Genomic DNA, 24,751 nt, shown 5'->3' on the forward strand with positions numbered 1-24,751 from the left:
GTTTCTGTATTTACAGTCTCCATATGAAAAATGCCCCAGTGACATTGTAACTGCAATGGTATAAAACACCTATGTGCTGAGTGATACTTTAAAAGTAAGCCAGCTAAACACTTTCTCTACAGATGAAGACTTGGAAAAAATGAAAAAGTGGCCAAACTTAGTAGTTAAATAACTAATTTCTCTAAAGCATATAGGAAAGAAGAGCTCAGCAACTTTTTAAACCTGCCCCTTCATCTATTTTTGTAGCTCTAATCTAATGATTAAAATGAACATTTTCTCCTTGAATTGAAATTCTTGATAGTACAGATATTACAGTACATTGCAGGCTATTGCTTCCATTTATTTACGGCTCTGCAGCACCATTCTTCTTTAGAAACATTTGCAGGAATTGAATTGATTGTGTGTTAAGCATTATTCTTAATAGTTTTTTCATTGCTAGCTAATGGAAATATGGATTCAACATTATTTTAAGCTCAATGCAGTGTAAAAGAATTAGTTTAGTACACTGTAATTATGATTTTTTTTTTTTTACAGGACTTAATAGAAGTACAAGGCAGAAATAGATTTCTTCAAGCAACAGAGAACGGGACCATTTTTGTTTCTTCAATAACAACAACTTGAACATCAGAGCTGTAACAAGGAAGTCACTCCTTCCCTTCCTTTTTCTTGCCTATACCCTTTAGATTTACATTTGCTACTTAAATGATGGAGCACATTCGCAACATCCCTCAAATTCTACCTTACCAAAAGACCAGAAATTTTCAGCTAAACTTCACCTCCGAGGAGGGGAGGGATTCTCCCCTCCCTACTGCAAATTGGGCAGGAGGCAGTAGGATTAATTGCCATAGCCCCTGACTTGGTTTCAATGACAGAAGAAGTAAGAATACCATTCTCTACCCCACCACCTGCCTGCGCCTGTCATCCTGACACAATGAAATAACCCTCACAGCATCCCAGTAATCGGGACTGTATGAGCGACCAGAAAACGTTTGTTTCTATTGCTCCCACAACCTCTAACCCAGAAAACGTTCACTTTATCCCCTGTTCCCTGGAAAATTTCACTCTTAAATAGGTTCCAAATCTACCTCCTTCCCAAACACCCGTTTCTCTGCTGCAGTCTTCAAAACGTCTTTCGTGACATTTCCCCAGAAGGCTAACTTCTCAGTGTAGGCACAAATGTTATGTTGTCTGAAGAGCCCAATTTACTGGAAACCTAAAAATGCTCTCTGCTCCATCTCCTCTGACACCTTCCGAGGTTCTCCACGCTGCACAGGCTCTCCAGCCACAGGGAGCGGCAGTCCAAAGGGAAAACAAGAATGGTCACCTGGGCCTCCACGATCTCATTACAGAACAAAACCCAGCATTCTTGTAACATAGCCAGTGCGACGGACTGAGGATTTCATGACGGTTTTTTTGCAAGAAAAAGGCTAAACAGAGAACACCATTGAAAGGAAAGGAGATAAGGTGGTCTCTGCTCTTACCATCTGCTCCTTGCTGTCTCGCTGTCCCCTTTTTCTCCATACTGCTCAGAACCTTGCTGAAGCACATAGCAAGCCCCCATTCCTTTTTACTAAATGTTCAATAATACCTGATGTTCCATAATGTTCAATAATACCTAATCAGAGCCATAGCTCTAACAGAAGGCTCTAGCAACACTAACAAGTTAACAAGGAAACTGGAAATGCTCCATATACGTCAGGTTCCTTAGGTCCCCGAGGAAAATAGCAGCAAGATTCACAGGCCTAAGACAGTGGTTCTGGAAATCTCCTATAAAAAGTAAATACTGTGTAAAAGCTGAGAGTATTTCACCACCTGCTTTTACAGCCTAGTAACTGTAAAGATTTTTTTTTTTTTTTGCAGTGTTGCCCTTCAAATGAAAATTCGCCCTCATATTACGTTCAATTTTTCAGTTTCTGTTATGTCAATATAACAATCTTTTATAACAAGAAGACACAAGCTTCTCCATCTTCTCAGGATCCATATTATTGCTTAAGCAAGGACAATTGGTTAAGGCTCTATTTTGATCTGCTGCCAAAATACAAATACAATTCTAACTCAGTAGATAATAATCCGCTTTTTCAGACCAAAGGCTGAAGGGGCCAGGATGGAAAATCTACATACCTTTTAGTCATGCAGCACCATTCTCTCCCAAGTCCTGCATCCAAATAGGAGAGCCACCAAGCTGGTGAGGGGTCTAGAGAACAAGTCATACGAGGAGAGGCTGAGGGAACTGGGCATGTTTAGTTTGGAGTCTTCAGAGGAGGTTGAGGGGGGACCTCATTGCCCTCTACAACTCCCTGAAAGGAGGTCATAGAGAGGTGGGTGTTGGCCTCTTCTCCCAAGGGAATAATGACAGGAGCAGAGGAAATGGTCTGAAGTTGTGGCAGGGGAGGTTTAGATTAGATATTGGGAAGAATGACTTTACTGAGAGGGTGGTCAGGCACTGGCACAGCCTGCCCAGGGAGGTGGTGGAGTCACCATCCCTGGAGGTATTTAAGAAACGTGTGGATGTGGCACTTCAGGTCATGCCCTAGTGCCCAAGATTGTTGGTTTGTGCCTGTGGGTGGGTGTGGTGTGTGGTGTTTTGTTTTGTTTTGGTTTTGTTTTTTTGTTGGTTTTCTTTGTGGTTGGACTCGATGATCTCAAAGGTCCCTTCCAACCATGAAGATTCTGTGATTCTGTGATAAGAAATCTGATGGTGCAGGATGGTCTGTCTGTGCAGATGTGCCTGTCCCAAATGTCAGCTCACCCCAGCAGAAGGTTAAGGTCTCAAGAGAAGTCCCACACCCCCTGCAGCTCCTTTCACGCCACCCCGCTCTTCCATAGTGTGATCACAGCAGTTTCGCTACCGAAGGACCCTTCAACAGGGAGCTGCAGTTATTCCCAAAGCTACGGATGCATGACCTATAAGAAAAAGCTTGAGACATAAATCTGGAGCAAACTACACACAGACATCTGTACAGAGACAAGCAGGCCCCTAAAGTGAAAGGCAAGCATTGAAAAGGGTGAGAAGTTTGTCACTGTTTGGCTACAGCTGCATTGCCTTAAGGGGTCACACATTCCAGGTTTTTAAAATTGGAACACAGGGCAATGCGTTTGTGTCTGTATGGCCTCAGAGAGCACCAGGGTGGCACGGTTAATATTCAGAAATCAGGAAAAGGCAAGGCAAAAGTAGCTTCTACAAACTTAATTCCGGTGACTTATGCATGTACGAATGAGATGCGGTATTTAATTACACAATAATCATATATATTGAAACAAATTTGTCCTATAAATCGCAGCAGAATTTCTAATCTTCTTATTTCCAATGCTGTGAGCCACAGCAGAACTTCAAAATGGTTTTAAGCTTGACAGTTTATAAAGACTTCACCTCAGCCCTTACACAGGCGTAGACGTTTATGAGCTGCGGGAAAAATCCCGTGAGAAGTACGCCGCGTAAGCAAAGAGAATTTCAAAAGATCAGGCCTTGGTGAAATCTGCATCTGCTTTTGCTGGACACCTCAAAAGGGCATTCTTCTTGTCAAATGTTAACCTCCTGCCCTGAAGAGAGTTGGTGCTTAAGCCTGAAGTTTTCTTTCCTCCTTGTTTCATCATATGAGGATCATATCATATGTACCTGCCTATGCACATTCTCCTCACGCTCAGAAATCACACATGTGGGGCTTTTGTTAATCGTATCAAGGATGTTCATCTTTGCGAAGAGACAGACTGACACAGAGCATACTGAAAAATAAACAGACAAAAAAGCTCCACGCAAACTTATCTGGTCATGAGGTTATCCCAAAGCACGGGTGTTGAAGATGTTTAGAAATCAACCGTGGGTCAATTGGGATCAGAACAGAATCCACTGTCCCTTAGGAAGCAGCAGTGCTCAGTTCTGCTCATGCTTTTGCCTCAGATAAGGGAAAAAAAAATCCTTATAACAGGAAAGCATTTTAAACACGTAAGCAAGTCCTACTGAGCAAGATGGGGCTCATATCCCTGAAATGATTACCTGAATAGAAATGGATGTAAGTATGCACTTCAGTGACCCACTGCTCCACTGAAGAGGGGAAAAAAGGACAAGCCAAAGGAGACAGCTGGTTTTCGCATGAAAGCAGCCAAATTGGGGGAACTATTTCAATAAGCCTTGGCTACTTTACTTTTCCTCTATCATACAGTGACTGCTCTTAACCTCACAAAATTGTTTCCAAGGAAAAAAAAATAAATCTTAAGTACTTTTTAAACAAGATTGAGTTGCTGGTATGAGGAAGTCCCCAACATTCATGCAACAAGAGGCAGCACTTAGGGCCAACACAATTCCTCCCAAGGATGCCAGTAGCCCGCAGGCTGTGCTTCTAGTATGATATATCCAGCGAGTTGTAGAAATTGCAGGAGTTTAGAGAAACAAGGTTTTAAAAAGGACAGACCCCGTGTCTTCCTCTTAGTTCTGTCCTTCTCTAGACACTAGAAATCAGTAGATAATGCTTAGACAGCCACTTTTTGAGCAAAGGTAAAAATTCATCGGATAGACTGAATCTTGAAGGAGTGCTTTTAGTATCTTCACTGTGCAGGAAGATGAAGGCAGTTTCTTAAGCAAGTCAAGGGCATCCTTGGAAAATTAATGGTTTCAAAACCACCGTAAAGACATGACACATGACCTTAACCTAAGGAACTGAACAACGATTTGGAACATTATGGCTTTTGCTCATTTACAGCACATCCAAGCTATGAAAATATACACATAGAATCATAGAATTGTCTAGGTTGGAAAGGACCTTTAAGATCATCTAGTCCAACCATCAACCTAACTCTGATAAAAACCATCACTAAACCATGTCTCTAAGCACTATGTCAACCCGTCTTTTCAATACCTCCAGGGATGGTGTCTCAACCACTGCCCTGGGCAGCCCAGTCCAAGGCTGAAGAACCCTGTCTGTGGAAACATTTTTCCTAATATCCAATCTGAACCTCCCCTGGCTAACTGTTGGGCTTCTGGATTTCACTCCAAAAAGCTGGTTCTTAAGATTTTTGAAGAGAAGTCAACTCTTGCAAATTAAGTGGGTAGTTTTCTGAGGGCTGATTCTTGTAATGCATACCCAAACATTCCGCTCTTTTCCACATCCAAGATGCCCTGCCTTGCTTCCAAATATCCTTCTCTAACCAGCAACCTGTATGGACCTTGCACTAAACAATGGGAGTCCTTTGACTTCCAGGTATTAAAGAAATAAATCTCATTCCCAAATTGCTGAACAAGAAGATAAATGAGATATTCTTGAATCTACTCAAGCAGAGTCTGAAATCAGCCACCTGCACTTCAGATCTACCAACATCCACCCCTGTTCCATTACCAGCATAGTGTGCACAGTGAAGTCCTACCTCCTTTTGGGTATGCAGTAGCCACTGCAAGTGTATATAAAACTTTAACAAGCCTACAAGAAATGAGAAATCCAGGGTTTCTTTCCGAAGCCAATGTTGCGCTCACTCAGCAAAGCGCCATGCTGGGACTGCCTCATGGTAATACAACCACTTTGCTCACTGGAGACTCAGGCTGTTTCCCCTCTCATTTTCTCAGTTTCTACTTGATGGATGTGCCGAGTCTGTTCATTTACAGGAGGAAACTCAGGAAAAGAGTTCTTGCTGATTAATTATAGACTACTCGGAAACAGCATTTTACTAGTCAATTAGAAACAACTCTCTAAGGCAAACTGCATTTCCATGTGCCCACACCTGTTTCTCCAATAAATCATACCATTCTATATTTACACAATGGGCCATATTAAAGCACAAATGAGCTGTCTAATGCATTTCAGACAACGCTGTAAACTCATATAACATATTAATCAGAACCAAGTAGAGTGAAAAGACAGAAACTGAAGTAACTGTGCTCTCCTCCAGGCTTCAAATCGGTCAGAAAACTGGTTTGTTTGAGGACTTAAAAGACTTGGTCCTACCACACGCTGCTCACCTGACTACAACTCTTAAAAAATATGAATAGCTCTGCACTGCCACTTTCTTCCTTATAATGTAACAAGTAAATACATCAAAAGGGGGAAAAAAGGGGGCGAAAAAAAAAAGTACAAGCTACGCTTCCTTTTATTAACCTCTGTCAAATTGAAGCATATCATGTCAGCTTTTGTAGCCATTCAGTTAGTCTCAAATTTGCATAGAAGAAATGAAGAGCGTGTGTACAGTTACACATTACATTAATTTTTCGCATTTTATAAAACTAAGAAATCTCCTCCATCTGTAAACACTCCATAGCTCGCTATCAAACACATGGACAAACCAGATAGAAGTAGGGGAGTCTTTATCACTGTGACATTTCCACCATGGAAATATAAATGTGGTATCTCCCTGAAATTAGTGGGATCAGTGTTCAGGACTCAAGAGGACTTCAGACAATGCCCTACGAACCCACTGCTACCGCTAACTATGTTTCCTAGCAACAAGTTTCTTTCTCCTTATATTGCAAGGCCATATTTCTGGGAGACACAGATTGATTCAAAGAAAAGCTGAATAATATTTGTATTATTTTACTTCAGGAAAGTTTTCTTCCTTAACACAACCCTGACATAATAAACGATGGCTTCCCAGCTAGCCAGGGGTTTGAGTGGCTCCTGCCTATTGCTCCAGTGGGCCAGTACGTTGAAGCACACTTCTAGAGCAGAAAAATACAGCTCTTTCACTTCCTCCTGCATATATTTTTCCACATCCTTTGCTTCTCCTTATCAGAGCATTCTGTACACAGGTCCATGATAGGAACTGATGACCCACACCACATACGCTTCATTGATCCTTTCACTGACCAGCTTCCACCGAGTTGGCCGAAAAGCCCCAAGGTGAAGCAAGGTTGGCAAGGCTGCTTTGGGATCAACAAGGCATGCATGGGAGCTGTAAGGAACAGCAGTGTGGCACTGCGGGGAAAGGCGTCCCCCGAAGCTGCAGTGGGCAGGAGAGAGAGGCACGGGGTTAAAGCAGCTCTAACTTGTATCTTTAGTCTCCTCAGCAGCTCACCACGACGGAGCAGACACTGTATACGATGGCGGTACCACTAAAAATTTCAGAGAGGCAGCACTGATGATATTGGTGCCCTGAGTGAAGAGCAGGAAAGTATTCAGAAGATGTTAAAACACTCATGCACCTTGGACATCACCTTCTCCCTCCGTAAAACAAGTCCTATCACCAAAGGCCCTATGTGAGTTATAGCTGAAAGAGCACAAGAGCATTTGCCTGTGCCAGCACTGCAATCCAAATCATTTGGTGATACCTTGGGTATAAAAAGGTGCTTTGTAAAACCTGGCTCCACTCTTTTACACACAAATCACTAGCAAATTCATACTTCTCTGGAACAAAGAACGTCAGGAAACCTAATTCAGATTTCTAACTCCTGCATTATATGATAATTCTGTTTCACCAAATTACTTTTGCCTTGCCATGTAGCTGCATTTATAATTATTTATTGCCCAGCTCAAGGTTAAGTGAAGGAACAGCATCGCTGAGATCCTGTTTAAGCCCTTATTTTTCACAATGTGCTACAAAAGATTAACTGCCTTCTATTCCTCCAATAGAGACGAAATTAAAATTGCCATTTGATACAAACTATTAACACAGCAATCATTTTGAAGTAGCACATTACTTCTTATAATTTAATACATTTCCCCTCTTTTGCTTATTCTATAAAGTGGCACTTGGCAGCGTTAAAAATTTAATTTGTGGAGGTTCCTTTGTAGGACCCATAAAATGCAGCCTTTTGCACTCCTGCAGACTCGGTACCTGATGAAAGGCAGCTCTCAACGAAGAGCAAACTGGAAATGCAGCGTTGTTGAGCAGATGCTATTGAAGATGTTCTGTTTCACCAGCATGCTGCTGGGAGGACAGTGCTGAAGCACATAATAAATTGTTTCGATAACACAAGCTGACAAAAAGACCAAGGATACATATATATAGCCTAAATACTTGCTTGCTCAGAAATGGATGGGGGTTTTTTTCGTTTTTTTTCCTTTTTCTTTTTTTAAGTAATGCCACAGGGCTAAGGTCTTTTTGAGAGAAATGATTAGCAACATGCAAAAGACTGCTCTTATTTACAGGCAAGTCCACTCCCTTCTCATTATGGTTCTGGGTTTTCATTCTATAAGCAAACATAAGGAACACGAAGACTGAAGATGACAAGAAAGTCAAAGACTTGCAAAACCACAAATTATTCCAAACAGTAATATTGAGGTGAACACACATGAGCATCCCACACGTATGATCCCAAAAGCTACTTACCGTTTTCAGAACTCAGCAGGAACTCTGAGTACCCAAAATTTACAGGTAAAGAATGAACCAACAGCTGCCACAGTAAGAACTTTTTCTTTCTTTTTCTTCTTTACCTAAGCTGTCTAAGGAACTTAGAGACAGACAATAGCCCTGAACTGGATGCCCACTAAGGTGCCTACATTAATATTCCTTTAGCCCTGCATGCAAGCTCTTTTCTGCATCTCAGGGGTGAAACAGAAAGAAAATCTCACATTTATATATAAAGTTCTTCGCACAGAGGGCTCCCTAGGCCATCTGTAGCTCCGTGGCATGACTAGGGTAAAAGAATTGTTATCGCACAGATTGGCCTCTCTTCCTTTCCTTATTTTTAAGCGCTTGTATGACAGTAGCCAATACACTGTATTTCTTGCTAAGACATTAGGAACCTGAGCATTGCACTGAAAATAAAAATTAAATTAAATTAAATACATAAAAATACAGAAGGTAAATCTGTGGTAAAGCACTCTGAGCTCATCTCCTTCCAGATATACTGGAGTATGAGATCATCTAACTTCCCGTTATTCAGGTAGAGTTGGCTTAGGGATTCAAACTCTACATCATGGAAATCTCTAGGTTAAAAACAGCATTTTGTAAAAATGAATTTAAGCTCCACATACCGAACAGAGTGCTTATTTGTCTCTCCATCCTGACAATAACATTCCTGATGAGGATATAGTCACGTCTTGCCACCAGCACATAAACAGAAGTGGAAACAGCAGCTCTGAATAGTATTAACCAACCTCTATTTGTCAGCTCTGGAGTGAATTAACGTAAAATGACTCACATTTACAGCTAGGTCTTTAGACTGGCAGCAAAGGCTGCGTAAAGAATCACCTCTTTCCCTTCTCGATCTACATCCAATCAGCCATGAGGGAACCCTCACCAGAGTCTGCAGCAAGAAAACCTGCATTTATCCTTATCGTTCATAATGATGAACGCCAGCGATACCCACTGGAAATGAAACCTCGGCAGGGACTATGCATCACTAATAATAACAGAAATAATCAAGCTGTTGTTAGAACCAGGCACTCAGGCAGCAAATTCAATTTTTTTTTTATATTTTCTGTCCAATCCCAATGACAGCTACCAGTCCTCACGCATTACAATTAGCTCATGCTGCAGGAATGCTATCTGCTCTGGTGCATAATGAACGAGCTGTAACAGAGAGCAGGACCTGGGGAAGAGGTGAAAAACTATTTGGAGAGGTATCACGTATCCTTGCCTGTTGCTAGGGAAAACAGCTCCTTTCTTTGAGAAGACTCAAGGGCTGCCTCCTTCACACACTCATACCACCAGCCTTATTTCATTTGCAAACAAACAAAAGAGAAATTAAGACAACTGCTCGCTTGCTATATAAATGCATACATTCTATATATCTAACACTGGTGAGTCAAAATGAAAACGTCCTTGCAATTGCAGAGGGATGCTGTTCTCGGGGACGGTTTAGGAAAACAATAACTGACTGTAACAAAAGTTGAAAAAAATCAAGGTAAAGGCACTGGGAGCTTTTTACATATCAGGGCCAGTCAGCAGAATAGTACTTTACTGGGACACAGTTCTTGAGTTCCTCTGCCCTAACCCTGAAGACATGCTGTGGCCCTTCTTCCAGGCAGCTCGTACCCACATGTATGTCTTCTGCCGCATCCCAATCTAAATAAGTGTCCTGTTCTATTAAGCTTTAAAACTGCAAAGTGTGCTTCAATTCCTAAATCCTCAATCGATGGCAACAGTAAGGCAAAAGCTCCTCCCACCCCCAGAGCAGATCTCTGATGTACATTCACAGTATTTCTTCAATTATTAGGTTAAACCCAAAGCCCTCCTGCACTTCTCCATCCCATTGCATGCTTTCATCTGTGGGAAAGCAACAGAAAACTGAGCCCCAAAGCCTACAGACCTACTGTGAGCAGAGCTGGAGATGGCCTCTGCCCCTCCAGAGAGCCTTTCTAGCATTTCTGTCAATGGTAGGGCTCCACTAGTTTTAGCAATGGCACGATGGAATTGGAAAAGAAAAAATAAGAAAAATTTTAAAAAAAGAAAAGATGAAATCTGTCTTTGCTCTCAAGGACTATAATATTATCGTCTCAATTATTCAGTGCTGGAAATTTCCATCGCAAGAAGTGGGAGCACTGTGCATTGATCCAACACAGAACTAGCAATAGAGATGATGTATGACTCTTTTTGGCAAAGAAAAGATAGAAATACAAAGATTCTTTGTAGACATTGTTGAATACCTTAGAGCGTTTCCTACATCCCAGTGTGGCCTCTGCAATTTTTACAGAGGCTATTTTGAAGTCCTATCCAGCGCATAATGCTGTTAGAAATCTTTTCTCTCTTTGCTTCCTCCTGTATATCAACTGACATGAGATTAACACATACTAATTCTCTAAAAAGAGAAAAAAAATTAAAAATCCATATTTGATTGTGAAACTGGAGGAGCACTGCCAGAAATTGCTTAGATTTTAATTAGTACTAGAGAAGTTGAACAAAATTTGAGAAGCCTTGAAAGAAAACCACAAATAAATGCCTGTCTTAAGACTTGTATGACTGTCGAGCCTACCGGTGTTCTTTTCCTTCAATATTTGCTCTGTCTTGGTGCGAACACTGAATAATTAAACAAGTCATTTGAGGAAGAACAAAGCTTTTTGACAAAAGTGATTTTACCTTTTAATTTTAAGAATCAAGTATGCTGCAGGGAGCGTCACAATATTAATCCTGGTATTAACTTAAATTACAGATATACTTTAAAGCTGAACGGTGGTTGAGTACTGGCGCAGCACTACTGTGTAATGTCAGAAGGACACCAGGATTCAGTGCTTCTAAGACTAAAAATTTAAAAGCTTTCACAGTGTAGTCCTGGCTCCCCCAGCAAGCTTTTGAAAAGTCTTGAATGCAATATTCGGTCACAGAATCCTCCTCCAGCAGTAGGGGAATGAAATCTAGGGTGCAAAACTTGAGGTAGAAAACTCCCTGTGGGTAGCTAATAGGAAACACTGAGGAGGAGGAGGATGGGTCTGGGAGCTAATCTTAATCACACACCATATACGACAGTGAAATACAACAAAAGCCAGACCTTAAACTTGCAAAAAACCCATAAAATGTATAATCAGAACTAAGCGAGTTTCTTGCTTTATGCTGTACTTTTTAATGCACTTAATTCTCTGTTCCTTCACACCTTTGAAGAAAGAACTGTAAGAAAGATGGGGAATGACCCTGAACAGCAGAGATCCCGGTGAGCATTTCCCCTGCAGGGCACAACACGGGTTAAAACCCTCTCAGGTCAAGGCATCTGGGTTTCTCATACCCTGGGAATACCTAAAAAGTCAGAACCAGATCATAAAATCAAATTTAAAAAAAGACCCCACAAGGGCTCCTTCTCTTCCAGATGTGATTTAAGAAAAAGACCCAAAATCAAGCCTGAGGAGCAGTCCCCTAGGTTTGCTACAGGTGCTTCCATGGCACACCCACCAGAAGAAGTCTCCAAGGCAGCTGGCAGGAGGAGCGCTTCGCTCTGCCTTGCAGTTGCTCTTGGTCAGAGACACTCAGAACTATCAAAATGGAAGCGATTGTAGGCAAAGCTTTAAGTTTCTGAGCAACTTAAACATGAAATACTTGGGCAGCATCTAATAATATCAGTATGGATCACTCCAAGATCACAATTTTGAACTTAGTCCTCCTACTGCAATTGCTGCAAACTCCTTCTTGACCCGGCCCTACCATTTCATAAAATGCTTTTAAATTTCAAAAAGCTTCACATCAACATTAACGAACGCAGCACTACGCTTAAGTTTCTAAAAGAGTAGAGCTCTGTCCCTCCCATTCCTGTCAAACCCCTGTCGAAAGAGACACACACACCCTGTAATGCTTGTCAGGAGAAGCACTATCTGCTGTAAAAACATATAGTATTAAACACAGATGGACACCTTCAGTACAAATCTGTTTCAATAGTGCAGTAAGCAATTACTGCTGGAGAAAGAGTTTCTTCAGATAATGAGATACTTAGAAATTGAAGTTGTTTATGTTTATATAAGCACAGAAATTATAGATGGAATTATGCAAACAAATCTCTCATGGACCATGAGCTCCTGTCAGGTTGTTAATGAAGGTAGAAAGCTGCAATCTTTCTTTATAAGGTTCTCTAATGACCATGATAACAAACCATTTTTTTTTTAGTGCTGCACATTTCCCTTCCTGCCTTTTTTTTTTTTTCCTCTCAGCATCAGTTTATAGTGACATGCTTTCAGAAGACAAAGAGGATGAAAGAGACTTGATGATAATGCTTTTCAATTATGCTGACACCTACATAATTAAATTAAGGAGAAATTTGGTATTTCATTGTCAATTTGACTCTGATTTCTACCTAAACAATTTTATGGACTCCGTTAAGGTAAATTTTGTCTTCGCTTCAAATTTGTTTCAGGGATGCATTAAAGAGACAATTACCTCTTTTTCCTTACTGGAAGCTGTAAAGGCTAATAATACAGTACTCCATCAGAAATATTACCTTTCTTTCAAGACAAACGTTCGCTGTTTACAGAATATCCATGGATGCTTATTAAGAACGGACTCTGAATCCAGGCAGCGTTCAGATCTATACTTTCCCCATGTAACAACTTCCTTTTGCCCATGGTGCTACTGTACACAAGCAACTATTCTGCTTGTAGGAAAAAGCAGAGATTTCCTACGCAGTCTGAGCCTTCCTGTGCAATCTGGGCACTGAAAAAAGTTACAATGGCAACATCTGTTGATTCTCAAATGAGAAATCCTAAAATCATTACATTAATTGCAGGAATTAAAGACCATCCAATTACGCCAAATACCACCTTATTTTCTCTGGAAATACCACAGTACAAACTTCTGACTGGAAGATTTTTCAACCGAATGCTATAGGTCGAGCTTTAATCTCAAAAGATGAACTTCATTACTGATGCAAAACACACGCCACAGATTTTTACCTTATAAATGTGTGATCAACCAAGCTAACCGCCTTTTAGAACTATTGCCCAAACAAGAATCTAAAGATTGTTTTATCCAGCCATAAAATTTCTGTTGTGCTATGAAATTATCTGGAAGACATACAGCAACGTAGGAAAAAAATCACGTAATTTGCTGCAGCTTGTTCATTTGTGAATGGCAGTTAAGAACAGTTGCATATCCCAAAGTAATGCTCATGTACTGATCTGTCTCATGTTTATGAAGCACTTTAAAGATGAAAAATCCGCAGAACTTGCTATAATGAAAGAAAATAGAGACACATATAAAATAACACTCTGCTGGTTTCTTCTTCTATTGTGATAAAATAGAAATCGTTACTGATCTATCATCAATATATCTCTATTTTTCTATTCAAACACAGTAACTAGGATTGAAAGCTTTTGAAACTATCAATTTAGAGATAATTACCGAAGAATGAAATACTGATGATGCTAAACACGCAATTTACAGAGTACAGCTAGAGGGGAATACAGAAATAATACTCTCTTCTGTGTGGTTACAGAATTGGGCATTTCACCGTACCTTAAATATCATCTGTTATAGAGTGCAGAAATGACCAACAGCAACATAAACAAATAGTTTGAAAAATGAGCATACCGGTTTTCAGAACAGCTGCCTGAACATGTCCTACGAACCCACCTACGACGTCCTACGCATGCCAGGGTGTGACAGACACCAGCTTGGACCCTGGCCCCACTCAACGGCCACACTCTGAAAAACTTTGAAAACCCAGGACTGGACACAAGAATGGTGCAGAAGATTCACAACGAAGAAAAGCAATGATGGTATTCATCTGAGTGAAATTAAAGTATTTCTGTTTACAGACCGTGCTACCACGCCATTCAGATACCACATTTTGCCTCAAACAGAAACGAATGTAATTCAAATGGCAGAGGTTTTTATAAAATCTTCACGGACAACTCTCTTTGTACTAGGTTTCTCCTAGAAATGGGTCACTTACGTTCTCATACAAGCCAGCACTTAAGGAAAAAAAATAAAAAAACCCCAAGGTAAATAAACACACAAGAAAGTTCTCCTCCTTCTCTCCAACTGATTTATTGCTGCCAGAGCTCTAATTTAATTTTAGGTGAGCTCATCTTTTTTTCTGCCCTGGAGCCATTTTAACTTAATATTGCTCTCCTTCCAGAGCCACAAGAGAATACAGGCTCCCTAAGCTACCACAGATGCTGTGCTGACATTTTACTTTAGCTGTTTGCTGTAAAAGTCATCAATATTGCTCCGCTCCTGAAGAGACCTTTTCCAAGAAAAATGAAAACAAATTGCTGGCATTAGATCAAACTTTGACCTCTGCAGCCCAAAGTAAGGGAAAGTAAGATCTGAACTCCTTGCTGTTGCTTTGAAAGTTTCCAAAAGCTCCTCCAAGCAGCAAACTTTTTTATTTTAATAAAACGCTTTCTGAGCTGCCAGGGCTGAGGTTGCCTCCCTGTTCACGCTGCCGTACGAGCCAGCCCGGGCTCCCGTGGGAGCTCCCTGCCTTCGCTGCAGCCGTCCCCTTCCCGCAGCAGCAGCAGCAAGTGTTGCGAGGTCTTTGGGGAAGGCGTTTCAGAAATCAGCTTCTCCTCTGCCTCCTTCCCATCTGTTCCCCCCTTGTCCTCTGTTTCGCCAGCGCGGTTCTCCTTCACGTCTTCATTTTCCTGCCCCTTGTCATCCTGGGCTCCCCCGCAACCTGCTCACGTACTGACCCGAAGGTAAGTCTGCACGGGAAGGGAAACTGCAGCCTGAAAACACTCGCTTGTTGACTGCTATTTTCCAGTCACGTACAAGCTTCTAGGAAGATTTAGAAGTTTTTGTGCTGGTTTTGTGTTTTGTTGTTTGTTTTTTTAAAACTGGTTTCTGAAGGAAAAATGAGTGTGATTACTCTGCCGGTTTTCCCTCAAATAACCCTCAGAGTAACTTTTTGAGCTCATCAGCTGATTTCCATCATGTTTGACAGAGAGATGGAAGCTGCAAAGACATGACATTTCTAAAGTTTCATAAAAATCAGTGGCTTGAAAGAGGAGAGACGTGCCCCAGCTCACCTGCCCTCCTGTCAAAAGGCTGCAGTTATTTGCTCTGTTTAGGTGCCACCGGTCAATCTGTTCCGGTGCCCTAACACTGTCTCCTGCCCAGCAAGCAGCTACCCGGCATCGAAGAGGAACCAAAAGAGACAAGGATTTTGCAGGCAGGCTGAGGCCACAGGGCACACAAGGAGCAAAATGTACGCGTGTGGGCAGGCTCATGGGAAGAAAAGTAGATGCAGCGACGCTGGGCACGAAACCACCTGAAACCATCACTGAACCATTCGGTTTTGTGGTGTCTCGGTGCTTACAGTGAACTTCCTGCAATAAATCTGTAGCATAAATAATATACTTTCCTATACTTTAATTTCTCTTTTATTTTAGTACAAATTATGTGACATTTTGGAAAGCTAGTTACTTTCCAAATGCCAAGGGATGCAGCAGAACATAAATCTGAACGATCCTTTCACCATCTGCAATAAAAAAACCTGTAGGAAACTGCAAGCTGCTTCCTGGCATGCCTATCACGCACTCGGACAACAGCTACGGGAAAGGATGTATCTGAGCCCAAAGGGATGAACCAGCTTGGGGAATCTGTCCTCAGCCAAGGCTCAAGATCTGAGAATAGCTAAATGCTTGAAATCATGGCTGCAGCAGGGAGTTTAAATGTTTTTGTTTTTAAAACAAGAGATAAGAATAATGTTTCCAACTGAGCAGGCAGCTGAAAGAGCAAATTGCAGGAGAGTACTGACATGCTAGAGATTGTACACAAACTCCTTGACTCATGTTTTCCAAACATGTAAGAAAAACAACGCAGTAAACACAGAAACAAAATTAGCATTTGCATCTGTGCATTGTCTGTACTCAAATGTAACCGCTTCTCTGCTACAATATGTTTTTAAAGGTAGGATTTCCTCAAGATCAAATAGCTGGATATTCTCCATAACATCACTCAAGTGCTTCAGGCCATCTCTTGTGAGCTTCATTTAACATAATCTCCACTATGCTACGGATGTAGCATTAAACTGATAAATATGGTTTTATAACAACACAGTAGACCCAGATAATGTCATCTAAGTCGATTTGCACTTAGGTTCAAAGGCCCACTATATAGAGATAATAAATACGGTACCAGACTGTTAGGCAGGAGAAGTCAGAAGAGACAGATGACCTTTGAGCAATACCTCACCCCTTTCTCTCTCAGGAATGTAAAAATACAAAGTTATGAAAGCAGATACTGTCAGCCACCGTGACACTGACCAAAACATTCATTTTATTAGAACAGAGAGCAGCTTAAAACAAAAAAAAAAAAAAAAGAAAAATTAAAAAAAAGGCAATCAATTGCTTAGTTATAGCTGCGTTTGCTTTGTCTTTGTTTCCCTGAGCACCCGAAAGAGTGTGAACAAAATTGCTAGCAGTGGCATTACAGGGACCAGTTGATGGGCTGGACGACCCCGTAAGTCTTGTTCTTGTCTCCCGTCTGGGCTCTTGACTTGCATCTTAAAAGACTTTTGTATCAATGTCTTTGCAGGGAACCTGCTTTGCCATTCAGAAGGGTTTCTGCCAAACCCAGACAGAAAGACGAATGCTTTGTCCTACCTGGCATGTCTGTAATTGCAAGCCCTATCAGGGAAAAAACACCCCCCACACACCTTAGAGCTCCTGTCTGAGACACCCTACGGGGGGTGGTGTACACTAGAGAGTCACACAATCAACAACTTAAAAATAAAATAAAATATCTCCAAACCCAGAAGAATGTTTATTCCCTTAAAATGCGAGGACCCTTTCACAAGCACAACCCCTGCCCTCCCCCCAATACGCACCAGCCCAACTCTGCCTACGTCCCTCTCGCTCTGGTGTCATCAGGAGTGGCATGACACAGCAGGAAAAGAGACCGGTTCACTGTGAGACCTGCTACTCACTCTCTTACAGTGTAACGGCCCCCCTTCCAGCCGCACATCACTGCGGGAACCTGGTCCCGACGGGCACCAACCACACGGGCCAGCCCACCACTCCTCCGGCTCAGGGAGAGCAAAAGGTGGTGGAGCACAACCGGCCCCTTCTGCATCACTGCAAACCTGTCCACCGTGTAGAATCTTATAAACATTTGGGAGTTTGCGCGATGAAGGACAAATCTCAACAGTTGGCTTGAACATGTAATGTGACTGCTCACATCCATTCCCTCCCACCCCTCTCTGTGCACCCTCAGGTGGAACACGGACACCAAGGACATGCACCAAGGACGACATCACCACGGAGAACGCAACCTCCGCTCTTCCATTGCTCAGGATCTCCAAGAAAAGGGTTTGAACGCGAACATGTTTGAACAAAGGGTTTGGCTTGAACATGTAATGTGACTGCTCGCATCCATTCCCTCCCACCCCTCTCTGTGCACCCTCACGTGGAACATGGACACCGAGGACACGCACCAAAGACATCTCCACCACAGAGAACGTAACCTCTGCTCTTCCATTGCTCAGGATCTCCAAGAAAAGGGTTTCTCAATTCGTAACTTTGACCATATTTTCAAACAGAACAGTGACCGGTTTTCTCCTCCGCTGCTCAGATTCAAAAATTAAAACACAACCAACAGGTTTCACCAGCAAAGGCACCACGAGCACCTGCAGAAAAGAGTGATGGGTGTAAATACCTGCTTGCTGTGCAGTCTGTGGGATCTGTTGACTCCGCTGTGCGTTGTACTGAACTGAGGCAATGGGTCTGTACTGCTGAGTTGTTGAGGTAGGGTACTGACCAGATGGGTAATAATACACTGGCATCTGCAAAGAAAGGGAACAGCAACTAACTACGGACTCTAAAGATCAAAGATTCACAAAATAAAACAAAACTGGAAGGAGAAAAAGAGTTCAAGTCAAGCATGTTAGTGATAACCATAATCAAGAGGAGAGGTTTGCATTGTGTCCCTTCAAGAACCGCTGCTTGCTTTCAGCTTTGCCAGGAAAAGGGCTATCAGTGCCCAAATTTCTTCTCAAATACTTTAAGAAACAGAAAAATTTTATTTGAAAGACACAAAAAGATCCAAGATGCATAAAAAGCTACATGCATATACCAAAGAAACCACAGTAAAATATCAAATGCTGCAGAAAAATGGATGCAAACACCTTCCATATCAACATATTACACATAGACAGCATGTTGAACCATTAAGTGAACTCTGGAGAAAATGGTCATTTTGAAGCAAAAAATGGCCTGGAGTAAAAATACATAGAAGTGAGATAGAGGGAAAGATGGAGTGTGTGTGCCCTTAACACTTTTAAGAAATGATTATTAAATTCATGCTTTTGTTTTAACAGCTGCATCCTTCCTTACATGAACCTTTCCCTGTAAAGCCTCTCTCACACTTGGGTGTGAATACAATTACAGCTCAAAAAACAATCATAGCTGTTCTCTTGCAGGAGCTGAGGGTAGGCATCGAGTCAGCAAGTTCTGCCAGGTGGGCTTCTTTTTTCTATTATCGTCATTATAGAGCAACATGTACTACATCACCTTATCACATAGGGTAACATGGAAGTTTAAGGGTGACTGGAGCTAAAGGGTTTTTTCCTATATATCCTACACCACCACTACTGAGACATTTGAGCTAAACAGTTTTCAACTGACCCTTGGCAAGTTCAAAGCACTCAAAATTTTTCATTTCCAGCTTCAGTGGATTCCGTGGGTACGAGACAGTTCAGCAGCGTATGGTATCAACAAACTGCAGAGGGCAACGGCTTAGAATCATAGAATCACAATTATCCAGGTTGGAAGGGACCTCTAAGATCATCTAGTCCAACCATCAACCTAACTCTGATAAAAACCATCACTAAACCATGTCTCTGAGCACTATGTCAACCCGGCTTTGAAATACCTCCAGGGATGGGGCCTCAACCACTGCCCTGGGCAGCCCAGTCCAATGTGCAATAACCCTTTCCGTGAAAACATTTCTCCTAATATCCAATCTGAACCTCCCCTGGTGCAACTTGAGGCCATTTCCTCTTGTCCCATGGCCTGGGACTTGGGAGAAGAGACCGACCCCCCCTGGCTACACCCTCCTTTCAGGGAGTTGGAGAGAGCGAGAAGGTCTCCCCTCAGCCTCCTTTTCTCCAGGCTGAACACCCCCAGCTCCCTCAGCCTCTCCTCACAAGACTTGTTCTCCAGACCCCTCACCAGCTTTGTTGCCCTACTTGGGAGCCTTGCTCCTACTGTGACTCCTGCCACATCTGTCAGCGTTTCTTTATAAATTATGCAAATTTTTTTCTTTGTGTGTGGGGTTTATCCTGCTCAGATATATGTACCGAGTCATATAAAATGCTTTTGGTTTTTTTTTTTCCATTTAAAATAAGAATTTTTGCCACTTTTATTTGCATGGAGGAAATGCTTATTCAACTTGATTACCCATAAATGAAAGTATTAGCAGAGTAAAGGTAACTGCATCCTTTTGTATACTAGCAGGACATCAGAAGAGAGATCAGAAATTTTCCTAGAGATGATGTCAAATTACAAGAACAGGCATAGATACAAAAGACTAGGCAAGAAGAGGGTATGGATGGCTAATCAGGCAAGAAGACGACTACGGAATGGGTAACTGGACTCAGTAATGTTGGTGAAGTGAAACCCCCAGACCAGCTGACAGTCAATATCACCTGCCAACCAAGAGACAGAATACCTACTCGTGCTTCAAGGTCTATTCATTTTCTTGAGTCAACAGAAATCACACAGCTTTTTTTTTTTTACTTCTTCTTCTTCTTCTTCTCCCCCTCCCCAGATAATATCAACCAGATTCAAACAACTACTAGAAAGACAAAAACGTTTCAACTGGAAAATGCTGTCACAGATTGTCACAGAATTGTCAGAGTTGGAAGGGACCTCTAGAGACCATCCAGTCCAACTCCCCTGCTAGAGCAGGGTTGCCCAGAGCACATCACTCAGGACTGCATCAAGGCGGGTCTTGAAGATCCCCAGAGAAGGGGACTCCACACCCTCCCTGGGCAGCCTCTTCCAGGGCTCTGCCACCCTCACCAGAAAGAAGTTTCTCCTCAGATTTGAATGGAACTTCCCATGTTCCAGCTTGTGCCTGTTGCCCCTCGTCCTGTCACTGGGAATCCCTGAAAAGAGTCCGGCTCCATCCTCCTTCAACCCACCCTTTAGGTACTTGGAAGCATTGATAAGGTCTCCCCTCAGCCTTCTCTTCTCCAGGCTAAAGAGTCCCAGCTCTCTCAGCCTTTCCTCATCAGGGAGATGCTCCAATCCCTCCATCATCTTTGTTGCCCTACGCTGGACTCTCTCCAGTAGTTCCCTGTCTCTCTTGAACTGGGGAGCCCAGAACTGGATGCAGTATTCCAGTTGTGGCCTCACCAGTGCAGAGCAGAGGGGGAGAATGACCTCCCTCCACCTACTGGCCACACTCTTCGCTATGCAGCCCAGGATCCCATTGGCCCTCTTGGCCACAAGGGCACATTGCTGGCTTGTTGTTGTCACCTATCTTCCCTCCCCACAGTACCAAGTGACACCTAATGGTTACAGTCTGCCTTTGAGTCATTTGTTTTGCTAGCGACTGAAGTAATAAAAGCAAAATGCCTTTGTAAAGTGGACAAAACCACGGTGAATTTGTTTCTCTGCAAAGAAAAGACACAAGGTATAGGGTAATTAACCCAGACATGTCAGGTGTGAAAAATCACTCTTTAAACATCATAGCAGTGTAAAGAGGGGATCAGGCAAGTTTAGTGTGGTAAACTCATCTCGTGGAAACCTCTACAACAGGAGACTTGAAATAAGTGATAGACTTAGTTTAAGTGAAGTCACGCAAATAGGTGATCCTGCCTTGAAGGAGAGGAACAGAGTAGACATCATCTCAAATATTTTTCTTTAATTTCTAATACTGTATTCTACAAATCAAAGAATATTAAACCCCTGTGGAAATACTCTTACTTCTCCTGGCTGTAGCTTAATCTCAGTTAAAGGATTTAATTTTATTTGATTTACCCTCAACTTCCTCATTTTCCTTGTGCAGAGAAGCCCCTAGATATTTGAAAATACATGAGCATATGAGAACAATGTGAATCACTCCTTATGGAAAGATTCTGTAACTTTAAAACATAACATAAAGAATGTAGGTTTTGAAGGGAGGTTTATAGCTGAGCATGCTTAGCGCAAAAAACATATATGTACACTGAAGCATTCAGAGTAATTTGGAAACAGGTAATTATTTTTACAACACAGATAATACCTCAGAGTTAGTCAATGGGTTTTCTCCCTTTCTCTCATTTTCTCAGTTCATTGGAATACATTTGTTATATACCCATTTAGAAGCTTATCCGAGTACAATCTATCAGCCCGAAAAATGTTAGCAGTAGAAGCATTGGGTAAAAAAAAATAAAATCATTTCATTTAGGAAGATTAATGAATGAATTTGCTAGTAATCATGCACACGTGACGCAAAGAAGAGGTGTGGTTTTGGGTTTGTTCTTTTTTTTTGTGGATTTTTTTTTTTTTCCAGAGCTCAGACATTAAAAAGAGGGCTTTGGGTAAAATATAGGGACGGATAAAACAGGACTTTCATGGTTGAGGGGTTTGGAAGAATCCATTTTCATTTATCGTGAATTCATCTCTGCGTCAGTAGCTGAAACATGTTATTTGTCCTTTCTGATATTGCTTTAGCGAACAGTGGAATTAGAGGTATCGGAGATAACAAGTATCACTTACATCATCGGCTCTGACCCTCTTGAATTTTTTAGTTTCTCATTACGTCAGTGTTACTAACACCTCTGCTCATGTGCTCTTCAAGAAAAAACATTACATTTCTGTAGCAGCCTACTGAGGTGCCAAATTATACTTTAATTGCTTTCCCATGTGAATGCACAATCTAGCCTCGGACCTTTTCCTTGTTTAACAAATTTCATTTACAGAACCAGGAAGTTTCTACTACACTGACAAGCATGCCAACACAGCTATAGGGTTATCCTAAAAATAAATAAATAAAAAATTAAAAACTATGCCCTTCTAAGACCATAAGCTAAATAAACACTGTCCTCTTTAGTCTAAAAAGCATAGCTTCTTGATCTTAATCCTTTACACTGTGAAAAATCCCTCCCTTTTAATAATTACCATGGAAAGAGTCAACAGATGATCCTTAACCCCTTGGATATTCTTATTTTGAAGGCGAATACCCTCCTTGTTTATAAGCTTACCATTCCAACACATCTGTTTTTTCTCTCAAATACATCATTCTCTTAACTTAAACTGTAACAGGACTAGGCACATCACTTCAGAGACACTCTTGAAATGGCACTAACAGGCATTAATTTTTCCTCCTTCTAACATGCTTTTTCTCTAGATGACAGACGGACACTCAATACAGCATTGGCTTTCTGCTTTGTTCTGTCCACATACAGTTCAAAACCTATTACCAGACTGGGTCTCCTTTGGACCACTCTCTAGCAGCATCCCTTAAATTCACAGGTATCTTGTTTATTTCCTCATGCTGACACTATTGCTAATGGCAGCTACAGTTGCATAAATGGGTGTGAAGACAAAAGAAACCACAGTGATTCATGGACCCAGAGAGATAACTGTTTCTTCCCAGTATCTAACTGACTGGGATTAGTCATTCTTTAAGGATTTTTCTCTCCCTCCTACCCCCCATCCTCCATGATAATTATAATAACAGTAAAAAAAAAATAAAATAATGGCCCCCTCAGCCTTTTTCATAGCAAGTTTCCTAGAGGAGACATGCTATGAATAAAGATTTTGCCTTAGGGTAGCTATGGACTCTCTAGGAGGGGGCTTCTACAAAGAGACAGCTAAAATCAACGATGACACAAAATTAATTCAGGTGAGAAATCCCTCAACATGTGTATTACTTCTCCCAGACGCTCCAAGAATTCATGCCGTCACATTTTAGGACATCATTTTGCCAGTACAGCTTCCACAAAGAATGAGCCAGAGGTGAAGATAACTTTAAAGGGAGCATATGCTTTCCCACTGGCATAGCGCTTGCAGTTTGCCCATTTCTTCATTAGCAGAGGCAGAGTAGTAACACGCACCAACGAGAGTGTGCTGCAAAAACCGTATGTGGACCCTTCTTGAAGTGCCCAGGCCCATAAATGCAAAAAAAAACAACCCATCAGTAAGCAAAGAAAATTGAGAACAGAAGATAATAGAGAAAGTAAAGATGTATGCCTGCTGTTTGTAATACAGAAAGCAAACAGGAATTTGCCGCTAAAAGTCCCCTTCAGCAAACCCAGAGTAAAATAGTTGGGTTTCAGTTTGTTTTTCTTTTTTTCCAGCTGTCCGAACAAAGACAGATCGTTATTTTCAGGTTATTAAATCATGACTCTGTTGTCAAGCTGGGGAACAGCTGTAATGAAAGAAGCAGCAAAAGAAATACAAGGGGTCCTCTCTCAACCCTTCCTAGGCGTGTCATTCCTAACTCAAGTCTGCTTTTGCTTTGATACAGATTTGAAGACAGAATCTTGGAAAGCAGCTGTAGAGCCACATCTAATTGAACTTTAATAACAAAAGCTAATAATCTAAATGCAGTACCTTTGGGCTTGTAGACTTGGAGAGCATTTCTTTCTCCTCCTTTCCCAAAGGAAATGATCATACTCACAGGACCTCCACACAAGTTTGCCTTGCTCCGGTATTTTCCAACAGCATAGAGAGCCTCACAGCCAACCCACTAGAACCTTATCAGCAATGCATTTACAGGAAATAATTACCCATTAGTCAAGCCTCTTTTTTACCAGTATAAATTCAATAGCAACATTTAAGATATAAGAGTGCTTTTAAATTGATTGCATTGATTAAAGCATCACGTAACGTTTTGCGTGCGTCACCATTTCTATCGCCCCCGTGTTTTTTTAGAGGCTGCCTCAAACCACCTGCTTTGGCATCTGAGAGCAGCCTTACGATTGCGTCTAAACCCAAAGGAGTAAGTGATTCAGGTTGCCAACAGCCACCGCCACGGTGGTGTTTTCCCATAGGGAGGACAGGGAGTCATGGGTGTAGCTGCCTTGTGCAGAAAGCCGAGCTGTTAGGGCAGAGGAATTACTATTTCACAAGGCTCCGCTCATCTTTTTATAAGAGGGATCCTCTATTCGCCGTACACGTGCTACAAGTACTATCTAAACCGCTGTGCCACATTCTAGGGGCGAAGAGAATGAATTAAAACTTGAAGTGTCCATCAGAAGTTCCCATCTGCGGATGCAGAGAAGCTGCTGCTTGCCCTCCCCTCCTGGTAGACCGAGACCACTGTGCTTTCATGGCACAGGGACACAGGCAGCAGGGACTGACCCCCTGCCCCACCTCCTCTTCCACACAGGTATCCGACAAGGATTTTTTGGAATAGCGACAAGCTGGAGATGAACGGTGCACGTGGTGCAGCGGATGCAGAGGAAGCCAAGAGCGCTGAATTTCTCACCTTTCTACACACCCTGAGGACAAACCATTCCCCACTCAAATAAGAG

General features: G+C 41.9%; 1 protein-coding gene across 2 annotated transcripts in view; it reads right to left on the reverse strand.

The window, feature by feature from the left end:
* The window catches only part of ARPP21 (cAMP regulated phosphoprotein 21), a 213,669-nt gene that overhangs the window by 22,641 nt on the left and 166,277 nt on the right, over positions 1-24,751 (reverse strand). For both annotated transcript variants that reach the window (XM_074150269.1, XM_074150270.1), the window contains one exon: positions 17,941-18,067. In XM_074150269.1, coding sequence (XP_074006370.1) covers positions 17,941-18,067 — 127 coding nt within the window. The remainder of the gene's footprint in view (positions 1-17,940; positions 18,068-24,751) is intronic.

This window comes from Numenius arquata, chromosome 7, assembly GCF_964106895.1.
Source record: "Numenius arquata chromosome 7, bNumArq3.hap1.1, whole genome shotgun sequence".
NCBI classification, from domain to species: Eukaryota; Metazoa; Chordata; class Aves; order Charadriiformes; family Scolopacidae; genus Numenius; species Numenius arquata.